Below are 11,957 nucleotides of genomic sequence, written 5' to 3' on the forward strand. Positions count from 1 at the left end.
CCAACTTGACATCCAAATCAACCATCTACCTCTATCATCAATCATCTACCCGCTATCATCACCACCACCACCACCACCACCACCATCATTATCATCATCATCACCTGCAACATCGATTGATCAATATCCGATAGACGACTAAGAATTTACATACAATGGAAGCCACAGCACCTCGACGCTCCGCGAGGAAGCATCCGCCGTCAACGGCCCGATTGCTATCTAAGCGTCGGCGTGTATCTGCACAAAAAGCCACAGCCAAAGTCAAAGCCAAATCCAACACAACTGAGGACTGCATTGTGGTTGCGACTCCTGTTCCGTATGTCGTTGCTCCTCGTGATGCACTTGCGGGCGTAAACAAACCAACTGACTTGAGACCTCTGGCTTCTAGATCTAAGAAACAAACGACGCTGAAGTCGATCCTCAAGAAGAGCGTGCACTTTGCTAGCACACCGAGGACTCCTGCTTTGTGCGATAAGGAGAATGACTGTCCTTCCGAAGATGAACTTGTCGCTGCAACCATTACTCCCAAGCCTAGCAGGTCATTTACACCAGCTTCAAAGAAGGCATCGTCCATCACGTTGGCCACAACTCCTAGGTCTGCTAGCATCAAACTCAGTACTGCATCTACCCCACGGCCACTACTCAAAAAAGCCACCGCCGATCTGAAGAGAAAGTATACACCGGAAGCATCTCCGCCGAAATCCCGAAGAAAGATCGCTCGCTTGGATGATATCAAGCTTAACGAGGAAACCGATAGCCCTGTGAAGCATCTTGACTTTAGAACTTACACTCTCGACATGGGTTCGGCAAATACCACCCTATCAGTCAAAAAAGAAAAGTCTACAATGAATTTTGGGCCGACCTTCACGCCAAGGGTGACGTCAACTGGCATCCCGGTATACAATCACAGGCAAGGTCTTCATGAAACTCCGGCAAAGAGACCCATTAACCCGGTGAAGAGTACTCCGGCCATTCGGGCCTCTGCTCTTTTGGAGCATGCAGAGGAAAATCCAAATCCGTTCCATCCATCAGCTAAAAAGGCTGCCTCCGAAGCCTTTAATATGCACAATGTCAAGAGAGCTTCCTCTCAGGATATTTTCGCATCCACCGATTCATTTGTTTGTCCTGCGCCTTCTAGCAAAGGATGGGACTTCGAACCAAAGTCATCGAAGGCGCCCAAAGGTTCCCAACTGACCACAAGCCTAGCGACTCCCGCTCGCAGGCCGCCGGTCTCCTCTGGGATGCTCTCAGCATCTACTGCTAATGTCAACAAGCCAAACAGGAATTTGTCCCGAAGCTTGATGAGCTGCCCACCAAAGAGACCAGCTATCCCGCTTTCGCCCTCGACGCCAGTCGCAAAGAAGACCGTCTCAGCCCCGAAGATTAGCGATTTAGCTACGCCCGCACGCCGACCTGATGTTGGTATCTCAGCGGGAACTACAAAGAAAGAAGATCCAACCCACAAGTACAGCAATCTTGCGACTCCTGCTCGGCGACCCGATTTTGGAATGGCTCCCAAGACTCCGAAAAACGATGAGCCTGTTGTCAAAGCGAGTGCTCTTGCGACGCCAGCTCGGCGACCAGATTTTGCCGCTTCGTTCGCAAAACCAACAGCATCTTCCATGGCAAAGTCCACGCCGACTAGACCTTCTCCATTGAAAGAAGCGCCACGAAGACCACAGGGCCTTTCACCGCTCAAATCAACAATCTCGATGGAAGATATTAAAGAAGCTTCTTCGCCAACCTACGATGCTATATCGCCATTGCCTTTACGCGATCCATTTCAAGTGAGGGAAGAGTCGGTAGCTAGGTCGCCGTCCCCTTCTCGTATTCCAGTCAAAATCGACCAGATCTCCCCTATTAGACCCTCGATTTTTGGAAAGTCTCCTGCAACGAAGCAGCAGGGTGATTGCAAGATCCCACCTCTGTTTAAAGAACCTCTCGCTAAGTCGGCAAGGAAGGTGCCAGTAAATACATCGACTCCAGGCCAACAATTCCTCAATCGTCTCTTCCAAACCGAACGCAAGCCAGTCATTTACCGCGACTTAGACACCCCACCGAAGCCTGCTAGCCCGGTTAATCGAAGACTGTCATTTACATCATCACCTTCCCCTAAGAAGCCAACGAAGGCAGAGTTTGACATATTCGTCGACGAACCCGTCGTGCCTCCTAAAAAGGAAAACGACCAAGAAGACCTTGTTGGGGACTCCATTACTACTGCTCAGGTCTTCGCCAAGTCTCCACCTAAGACGTTGGGGACCAGACGCGAAAGCGGTATCTTTCTTCCATCACCAGACCGTGCCGTTACTATTGGTCCCTTCACGCAACGTCTAGGTGGGAAGTTATCACCATTGAGGAAAGAGTATGAGAGGGAGATTACTGAAACCTCTGGAGTCAATCTCGTCAACACGCCAACTGGGAACTTCTTTTTGGATACTATGGATGCAAGAGATAGAGAGATCAGAACCCCGAAGTACGTCCAGGGAAAGACCATGATAGTTCCCTTAAAAGGATGTGAGGAGGAGGAAGAGGAGGAGGAGGGGGAAGACATGGAGGAGATTACTTCCCGAAATGCAGATGTTAAAGATGAGAAGGCAGAAGAAGAGTCAGGCGTACTCTCAGATATCATTGTCTTCTTGGAAGTTCGTACCTCTGATGGTGCCGATGCTTCCGCAAGCTTCGTGGAGGATTTGAAGAAGCTTGGCGCTAAGGTCGTCAAACGATGGAGACTGAATACTTTTGGAAACAGTAGCAAGGAAATCAATCCAATGGGCGTGAATCTTGTCGTATTCAAGGATGGAATATCGCAGACCCTTACAAAGGCAAAGAGAGCTAATGTTCCTTGTGTTGGTGTTGCTTGGATCAAGGAGTAAGTCTCTGTGCCCTTGCAGCCTGTTTTATTTAGGTACACTAACAATGTTGGGTAGATGTGTTTCGCAGAATGCTAAGGTTCAGTTCGACGATTTCGTGATTGAGAGAACGGGTCTCTTCGGGGTCAAGAAACAAGTAATTTCACCCGTCTTCACTTTAACAACCAGCCTGAATACTAATCATTTATTTCTCCAGAGGCGCAATTCACTGGTAGCTAAACTCCACAAATGTGTCACTCCACGCAAAAAAGCTCCTGGTAAGGCCCCTGCATCGGGCTTTAATGGGGCTGATGGGAATGGAGGTGTGATGGATAAATCCAAGGCGGGATAGAAATCCGTCGCGAAGGATAAACTGTCCGCTGCAACTTCTCAGGATGAGAGTTTAGATACCGGTGACAGAACCATAACTGTCGTGGATCAGTTGGGATCTTTAAGTACGAGGCAACAAAAGGCGTGGTTCAATGCCGATAAAAAGGCTCACGTCCTTATGAAGAATGTTGGTCCCGCTGTTGCGAGGCAACATACCCAAAACTTGATGAAGCAGGGAGTTAAAACTAGTGAGGCGTTCGAGAGGACCGCTCTTGCGTGGCAAAAGATCGAAGATGGTATGGAAGCGAAGAACAAGAGAAGAAAATAAGGTCTCCTTTTTACGTAGGCGTTCAAGTGTTTCGGAGCGCCAGGCACCCCCCTCATTTCGCGAAATTCTGTTTTACTGGATTATTTTTGGCTGCTCAACACTCTCATGCGACAAGCCTTTCCCTTCTTCTTTTTCTTGATCCCTTTTCTTCTTTTTCTATTACTTACGACCTCCCCTTTTGTCATACGATCGCTCATTTTTGCGCGTGGCTTTTATGCAACCATATCGGACGGTGTTATATTATACAGGTTGGCGGGGATTTATTGTTTTTTTTTCTTTTCGTTCGTTCGAAGGAAAAAATCTCGACGGTGTTAGCTTCTTTTTCTTCTCTTCGTCTTCTACTGCGTTCGCTTTTGTGAAGCATCATTTTTTATATCTTTTATTTCCTTTGTTTCTGGGGGAGTATGGGAGGACATTGACTAGCTCCGGGGGGTCTGTTGTACCCCCTTTAGCCGATACGGTGTTTTATGATAGATAGGCCTTTGCTTTACTGCCATGTATTAGTTAGCTTAGCTTATCAATGGACTGGGCTTAACCCTATCCATTTTCACGAACCAAATTTAATGCCATGACATGATATTTACGCTTAGTATATGAAGATTTTGCTCGATTTTTTTGCATGAATGGACAGTATGTTTACAAAGGTTTAACGAAACGACTTTAAAGAACCTGACGGTAGTCCACAAGTTAACATAGGTCCGGGTGCTATTCTAATTGCATGTAAATGCATGCATTAATGCAGTTTGCAAAGCCATTTCCAATATCTAGCCTGTGCTTTTATCGATGCTGGAGGTCGGCTGCTATAGGTTTTGTGTGGATAGTGGTAATAAACCTTTTCTCTCCAGACAGGGAATTGGCGGATATTTTTGAATTCCTCCGGGTCGTAGAATACTGGTTTTTCTATTTCCGGGTCATGGCACTCTATTTCCGGAACATACTTTCTGAGTCTACAACTTGGGTTTTCTTCTCTCTCTTGAGAATAGTAGTTAGGTTCTTCACTTTGGTTCCAAGATAAATGTTCTTCTTTGCCGGGCCCAGAGTAGGATTCTGCTTCATTCGGGTCGTTTTCTTTGGAAGATTCCCCATGATGTGCATATGATGGAACGGTTTTATAGCCAATAATTTCATCGCCATATTGGATAGGGAAGGCATTCCAATCTCCTGAGTCGTATTCATCATCGTTGTAACTGTCGCTGTCGTAATCCGAATCGTATTCGTCGTCGTTGTCACTATCATACTCACCATCGTACTCATCATCATCATTATACTCATCGTACTGATCGTTGGTGCCCTCACCATTGTTTTCAGAGCCGTCTTCATCATAGTTATCCTCTTCGGGCTCCAGGTTTTTGTCCGTATCGTGTTCATCCCCACTGGGAAGACATTGATCAAAACCGTATGTATCCCATCTATGGGGTTGTTGTTCACGTTCCTCAGGTGGACTATGAGGTGGTGGTTTAAACAGTCTTGAATCACACTTGGCTCTTTCCTCATCTCTCCTTTTTCTCCTGTAGTCAGCTCTTCCTTGGGCAGCCGCTCTATCCTGCCAAAAGCAATCGACCATTTTATACCATTCCGTCAGCATCGAAAGCTTCTTTCGGTTTCTTTCGTACCACCATCTCCAATGTCTTAGACGTCCGTACTCTGCATCTCGTCTCATTTTCTGTAGGATATCCGATTCTTCGGGTGACAGCCACCGTTCTCGTTCTTCGTCTTGCGCTGGAAATCGCGGGTCGCGAGCCCATATGGGTCTTTCTATTGCCTTTTCTTCTTGCAATTGGGCCAGTCCCGATATTTCCATTTGATCTAATTCTCCCTTAGTTCTTTTTCTAAGTTGCAACTGCTTTCTTCTTCTCAGCCGCGGAAGCAACAGTAGGAGCTTTAATAAATCCGAGTCTATCTTCTTGCCTTTCTCTCGATCTTGTTGTTTGGGTGAGTTTTCCTTCTCCTCCTCGTCTTTTTCCCCTTCGTTGTTTACCACTTGATCCTCAGTTTTTTTACCTTCTTCGCCTTGTTCTTCGTAACTTGTTTCCCGTCCCCCCCTTTCCCTCTCCTCTGCCTCTCTGTTGTCTCTTTCCCATTCATACTCATCATCACCCCACAAATTTATACAAACGGTCAGCCCTGATGGTGAATTTTCTTTCATCTTCTTTTCATCTTCTTCACTCGGCAAAGGCCACCCCATTTCCATAAGTTTTGCATAGTACCGAATAAGTGGGTTTTGAAGAAAAGACTCGTATTCGTGGTAATATGGATTATCCGGAGGCCCTATGCGGGGATGGACGGCAAGGGCTCTCAAAAGGAAATCATTTCTAAAACGCTGACCTTCATCTTCCCAGAAATCGTAGTGCCCGTAGTCATACCAATCGTCTACGATCTGTATTACATTAGGGATCATGTTAATCAACCTGCATTTTGTTATGTGGGGGAGAGTAGGGAAGGGCTTACCGAATCGAAATATCTTAAAATCCCGCTACGTTTCTCCAAAGTATATGGGCAAAGTTCCGGAATTAGGAATTCCTCTGGTAACGGTTCGGAAAAATCTCTGTTATCTTCCTCTGGCTCATAGAATGATACCCTTGCACCCTTGGGATCGCTATAGTTAATCTCCACATCTAGACGCCTATTAAGATAGTCCAAAAAAACAACTTCGCCCTCCTCTTCAATAGGATTATTTCTAATACTATCCTTTATTTTCCTCAAAAGCACCTTTCTCGATTCCTTTTCCGGTAGTGAAGGGACGAACTCACAGGCATCTATGTGTCTGCTGAATAAATTAATGAACCCACGACTACCATAGATCATGATTTCTGTTAGGTTCTCTTTCGGTATATTGCCGGTTTGTACGAGATGTCTATACTCGGAATGGAGCCAGTCTACTGTTGGAGAATAGGAATAAAAGCCATCAGCGGTAGTGGGTATTAGATCTGCTTTAGTGATTGTGTTGGCTTCGAGTTCGTCGTAACTGGGTTCTTTTTCTTCTATAGCAAATCTTACAGTTTGCTTTTGGGAGTCTTGTTGGGTATCGCTGGATGTGGAGTCGAATGAAGGGAATGAAGACGGAGAAGTAGGTGAAATAGAGATGGGGTGGTGAGATTCAGTTTTGGATGTAGTGTCTACATCTTGTGGCCCGGCTGAATCTGGACCGGGGCTTTTTGTTCCAAATCCCGGTTCCCAATCGGGGTATTTCATCTCATTGTAGGATTTGGGTAAGCGGTAATCTAGAACGGTTTCGGCCGGGTCGCTAAATCCCATTTCTGTGGGTAGGTTCGCGAGTACCTCAAGACTCCAGTCAGATGTAATATTCGTGATTTGCGGTATATAGATACTATGCGCCGGTGTCGCATAGGCACCCTTAGCTGGAGAGGTTTCGGGATTTTGAGGACAGCGACTATATATGTCAATGCTTGAGGTGGAACCTTGGAAGGAGGTGTATGACCGATTACGAAATCTAGCTACGGCGCGTTGGAGGCCTTCAGCTAAGTCTGCGGCGAAGACTTCTTCAGGCCATTTATGGTATGGAACAGATTTGTACTCGAGGTTCCAAGTAGCTAGATTTGAAATGTAATTTCCTTCTTCGAGCTCGTCGGCTTCTGTTTGTCGCGGGGGTCGGGTTGCATAGGTTATATGGCTGTAAGGGTCTTCTATTCCGCAGGGCGAGGCCATTTCTTCGGCATAGAGTGATGCCAATTCTGTGTCAGAGGGCGAGCCTTCACTATCAAGCTCTATCAGGGGTTCGGAAAATCCGGGTGGTGTCTCTTCGCCCTCGAAATCGTTGGGATCTTCTGTGTTATTTAACCATTCGTGAACGTCTCTTTGAAGATCTAAGTATGACTGAACTCTTTCGATATCCGGTTGTCCTGCGTATGCCTCATTAATTCCTCTCCTTTTTTCTGGTGGCACCTCTTCTTCAGACCCTTCGTTTTGAATTCTTTTTCGGACCCTCTCCAACTGGGGCTGTGGAGCCGCGGTCCAGAAGCTCGAATGCCTCCAATCGTAGTCCCATAGCTCAGGACACCTAACATATAAACGAGCGATATTGGCGAACTCTGTAGGATATATCGCACCACACCATACACCTTTGTCAACAAGTTCGTTTGGCATTTCGTCCCAGCCGATCAGGTAGATTTTCCCAGTCATGTGGCGTACTTTATAGAAACGGTCATGCTTCGGATGTAGGGCTTCGCTTGGACATCTCCAGACGATGACTATAATTTTTGTTTAGAAATAATGGGTTAGTGGAGCTGTAGCTGTGGTACGAAGAGGGTTTAAAGGGTATATCAAGCTTACGCCCAGCCATCCAATGCTTCTGCAGCTGTTTGACAAGACTTTGAGGGTCACTGCGGTCGAAGTAAAAGCGTAGTAGGTCAAGTCGATACGGCTGGCCGATCGTGTCGGAGATACAAAACCAGTTCGGCAGACGATTTCTCCGGCGCTCTTTGTATGTGGGCTCCTTGTACCGGAATGGACTGTCTTTACCGGGGTTCTTATTGTTGCCCTTAGCGGAATCCTTTTTAGTGTCTTTATCAGTGTTTTTATCGTCGTCTTCACCGGCACCTTTGCTAGCATCTTTGCCAATATACACGTCTTTGCTATGTTTGTTGCCCATTGCGGGAGTTGAGAAGCTTCGTGATTTCCAAATTTCATAAGGAGCGCCTCTGGCCTGCTTCAGTGTACATAATAAGCGAAGCAGGGATAGTACGGATGGCAGTGACAGAATTTGGAAAAAGATGGGCTTTGAATCAGTTTAATGGCGTTCTGATGGCTATACCTACCCTGAGGAAGAAAGCTTCCAGTCAATACCACCCAGGATGAGATAGCTTATATCTAACATTTATAACGCGTTAAGGTTTAGATATGGCGTTTAACTGATCTTCACCATGAGTTTCTGTGCGATAAATACGATCAGAAAAGCGTTGCCGTTGCATTTTGGTCACCCCTGTCACTACACGCATTGACAACCAATAACGGCATCTGGTCTCGAGACTACAGCCAATGGCAGGCACATGAGTGCGCTGTAAGACAGCTCGGGACGAGGTTCTCGGCTCCACTTCGAGGGACAGCTTGTCCAACCATACGGGCCTAAATGTGTGTATGTGCATGTCAAGTTTTTTTTGAAGGTTCCCCTCTTTACTGTGTAGATCTTTCTTCGGGACGTCGTGAAATCCGAATTCCTAGCTAGGACTAGGATTCCGTGGTGTTCTAGTCTAACTTCGAGGATCCATGTGACGAAACAGCGAGACTACGCCAGATTAAAATGAATTCATGGATTAGGAAGGCCTGACCTTCAGGCACTTTTATATATAAAAGTCGGTAAGGTTAGCCTTGGGCCTTAGCTGGTGGAGCATGGAGCTCGAGTCGTAAGTGTCGACGACGATACACCATTGCATTAGCCTAGGTACATACTTCCTAACCAGGAACCAGCTAGCTTAACTTCGCTTTGCAAGCTTTGGGCTCTAAGTTTTCTCGCTAGTTACCCTGCCAGCCTGATACTCGATATCTGATTAGTGGTTATAGGTTATAGTGGGGGCCGGGGTACATTAGTCCGACAGGGTCCAACCGGCACCTTGTGCATATACCACGTAGCGGGAGTATGTGGCATGTCGACGACAACGATAATTCACCCGCCCTTCCCTTTTTCCCTTTATCTTTTTCGTATGCCGTTTGGACCTGATTGGCCTGAGCACCGTACGGGCCAATGATGTTCAATGATCAGAGCATGGGGAAAACTTTTCGTTTATACAGATGAGGTGTATATATGTGGGGGGGTCCAGGCACATAGAGACCGGTATATATAAAGAGTATATCCTGTCTGACCGACGTCGACCACGATAGTGTCCGCAGAGCACCGTCGAGCACTGTGGTGGTTGTAGTTATTTGGGTGTGATCTAATCTGCGGAGCTGGTAGATAGATCTATTGATAGCACCGCACCTCACCAGACTATCCCACCGCTCAGACCGACTATCAGACACAACGTCACTTCCCCCCCATCTATAAAAGCCCACTTTCTATCATCACCCCGAACCCTTCCTTCTCCACCATCCCTCCTCACCACATACCTACCTACTCTCCACCAGCTATTCCTAATTCATCTCTACTTCAAACACTATCAAACAACCAATTCATCTACATTGCTTCCAAACCTTGATTAATTACTTCAGCTTTTTCACTTTCGACTATCAACAACCAGCAGATCTAGCTTGACCGTCAAGCAAATTCACACAAAATGCCTGCAGGAAACTTGCAGTACGAACAACGAGGGCCATTCGAAGCCACCAAGGAGGTCTTCCTCCAGGTTGTCTACCTCGAAAACCTATCTAAGGATTTTGAAAACAATCCAAATTTCGCTACCCCTCGTTCTGTTCCGTCCACGATCAGATCAAAGACTACGGTTTTCCCCAAGAGGGCAGCTTCATGCCCGGGAACCCCTTCTCAGAACAAAGTTAAACCTTTCCAATCACTTTTCAAACCCACTGTCTCTTCTGTCCCAGAGCAAGAGCAGGAGCCACAGGGGGTCTCCAACCAGTCCACCCCAGCCAGTACAATGAAGAAGAAGAAAAATGAGAAATCTAAGGACAAGAGCCGTCGTTCATCCCGCAGCCAGTCCATTTTCTCGATTGCTTCGTCTTTCTTCGGCCCCTTGGCTCTTGGGTCGGACGTTTCTCTCGACCGTCAGATTTCTCCAGCTTTACAGAGTTCTCATGTCTTCTTTGCTGATGAGGACATTCCTCCACCGTCCGTCGACTCATCTTTTGCCTTTCCTGATGATATGCCTCGAAAGGAGGTCCAAAAGCCATGGTTTGTCGGTCCCATGACTTCAGGTTCCACCACACCAACTACCGTCCTGGGACCTGACGAACAGATTCTCCCTTCTCCGGATCAATCTTCTCCTCCGGCACCAAGTCTTGTCCCAAGTTCTGAATTGAGTCCAAAGCGCAAAGTCAGTCCAGAACGTGAAGTTAGTCCAGTAGTTTCTGGAGATACCGACGAATCCAATCTCAAAGGCACAAGCCCATCAACTGGAGAAACCACTACCTCATCAACGATTCCTGAGTCCACTCGCCGGAAGAGCAAGTTTGCTTCTATTGGTTCATTCCTCCCCTCGTTCTCAGAGAGCCGTCGGGAATCTATTGCAAGTTTCTTCAAGGGTGCTCGTGACCTTCCATCCCGTTTGTTCAAAAAATCTTCAAAGTCCACATCCCCATCTCCGCCTCAGCTGCGCTCAACTTTCAAGTTCACTGAGAAGGATACCTTGCCTCCCAAGAAGATTCCTTTGGCTAAATGGCAAAAAGCTGCAAAGAGAAGAGACAAGATATTCAAAATTAAATCGAAATGGGAAAATTTTACATCATCCGGCCGTGTACATCGGGAGACCAGACGACGTCTCAGTAAAGAGAAGGAATGGAAAGAGTATCGTGCCAAGTTAACTGGTACACAGAAACTCCTCGCCATTATGGATGATGCAAAGGATAAGGCTTGGGAGTGGATCGATAAGAGGGCAGAGAAAAAACGACGAGAAAAGCTGAATGCCTACAAAACTATGAGAGACGAGAGGCGCAAGAGCATCGTTCTTGTCCCCGTCTATAGAGATTACGAAATTGTCGCGAGAAGAGAGAGTAGCTATTCGGGATTTGGCTACACCCCTGAAGGCTCCGACTAAGATCCTCGATAGAGATCAGGGCCCTACAAGCTTTATAAGAATACCAGCAACACACTATACGTATATACACGTATACACTGAAGAGGTACAAATTACTATTGATGTCTAACCGTCTAACGACTAATGAAAAATGCAAGCCTGTACACCACAAAAGCCCTTTCACGTTTTTTCTTTCCCTTTCTTATCGCCCTCACCACTTCCTTTGTTATTCTGTCGTTCTTACCATTTCCTTTGTCATTCTGTCTTTCGTTATAATTTCCTTTGTCATTCTGTACGGCGTTTTCATGCATTGAGAGGCGTTTCTTGTTGGCGTTTATGGGTTTTCTTTTTTAATATTCTGTATCACTATTCCCCTTTCCCCCTCTTCCCCGCCTGGCTTTCAACCTTTTTTTATTCCTCTTCGAGTGTGTACCATTATTTGTTCTGATTCCTTTTTCCTTTGTTTTTTCCCCCTGGTCTTTTCTACTACAAGCACACACGCACACAAGAGGGAGGAGACTTTGCAAAGCGTAACTATTACCAGAATTGTTACGCAATCACGAATGATAGTGTGCTTATTTTAGTATTTTTTTGAGTTTCTGCTTCTTTGCTACGACTTATTGTACTTCTACTGTACTTCTACTATACTTTTACTGCTTTTTCTCATATTCTGCATTGCATATGGTGTTCTACTGGAGGTATTTTTTTCCCGTACGGCGTATAGAAGTGGCACTTCTTTTTTTCTAACTGGCCTCGTACTATGATACCAGACACTAAGGTGTTCCCTTGTTCCAAAAACATTTTGTATAT

General features: G+C 46.2%; 3 protein-coding genes across 3 annotated transcripts; 2 read left to right on the forward strand and 1 right to left on the reverse strand.

Moving 5' to 3' along the window:
• Window positions 1-155: 155 nt before the first annotated feature.
• Window positions 156-3,507, forward strand: AOL_s00004g92 (uncharacterized protein; the record flags this gene model as incomplete). Its single annotated transcript, XM_011118742.1, has 4 exons — window positions 156-2,869; window positions 2,928-3,006; window positions 3,086-3,127; window positions 3,202-3,507. The coding sequence occupies 4 exons, from the start codon at window positions 156-158 to the stop codon at window positions 3,505-3,507; spliced, it is 3,141 nt and encodes a 1,046-aa protein (XP_011117044.1).
• Window positions 3,508-4,240: 733 nt separating this feature from the next.
• Window positions 4,241-8,116, reverse strand: AOL_s00004g93 (uncharacterized protein; the record flags this gene model as incomplete). The annotated part of the gene is made up of 3 exons (XM_011118743.1): window positions 4,241-5,884; window positions 5,956-7,715; window positions 7,798-8,116. The coding sequence occupies 3 exons, from the start codon at window positions 8,114-8,116 to the stop codon at window positions 4,241-4,243; spliced, it is 3,723 nt and encodes a 1,240-aa protein (XP_011117045.1).
• A 1,618-nt stretch (window positions 8,117-9,734) lies between these two features.
• AOL_s00004g94 (uncharacterized protein) lies at window positions 9,735-11,168 on the forward strand (the record flags this gene model as incomplete). Its single annotated transcript, XM_011118744.1, has 1 exon — window positions 9,735-11,168. The coding sequence occupies one exon, from the start codon at window positions 9,735-9,737 to the stop codon at window positions 11,166-11,168; it is 1,434 nt and encodes a 477-aa protein (XP_011117046.1).
• Between the last annotated feature and the right edge of the window lie 789 nt (window positions 11,169-11,957).

This window comes from Orbilia oligospora, assembly GCF_000225545.1.
Source record: "Orbilia oligospora ATCC 24927 unplaced genomic scaffold scaffold00004, whole genome shotgun sequence".
NCBI lineage: Eukaryota > Fungi > Ascomycota > Orbiliomycetes > Orbiliales > Orbiliaceae > Orbilia > Orbilia oligospora.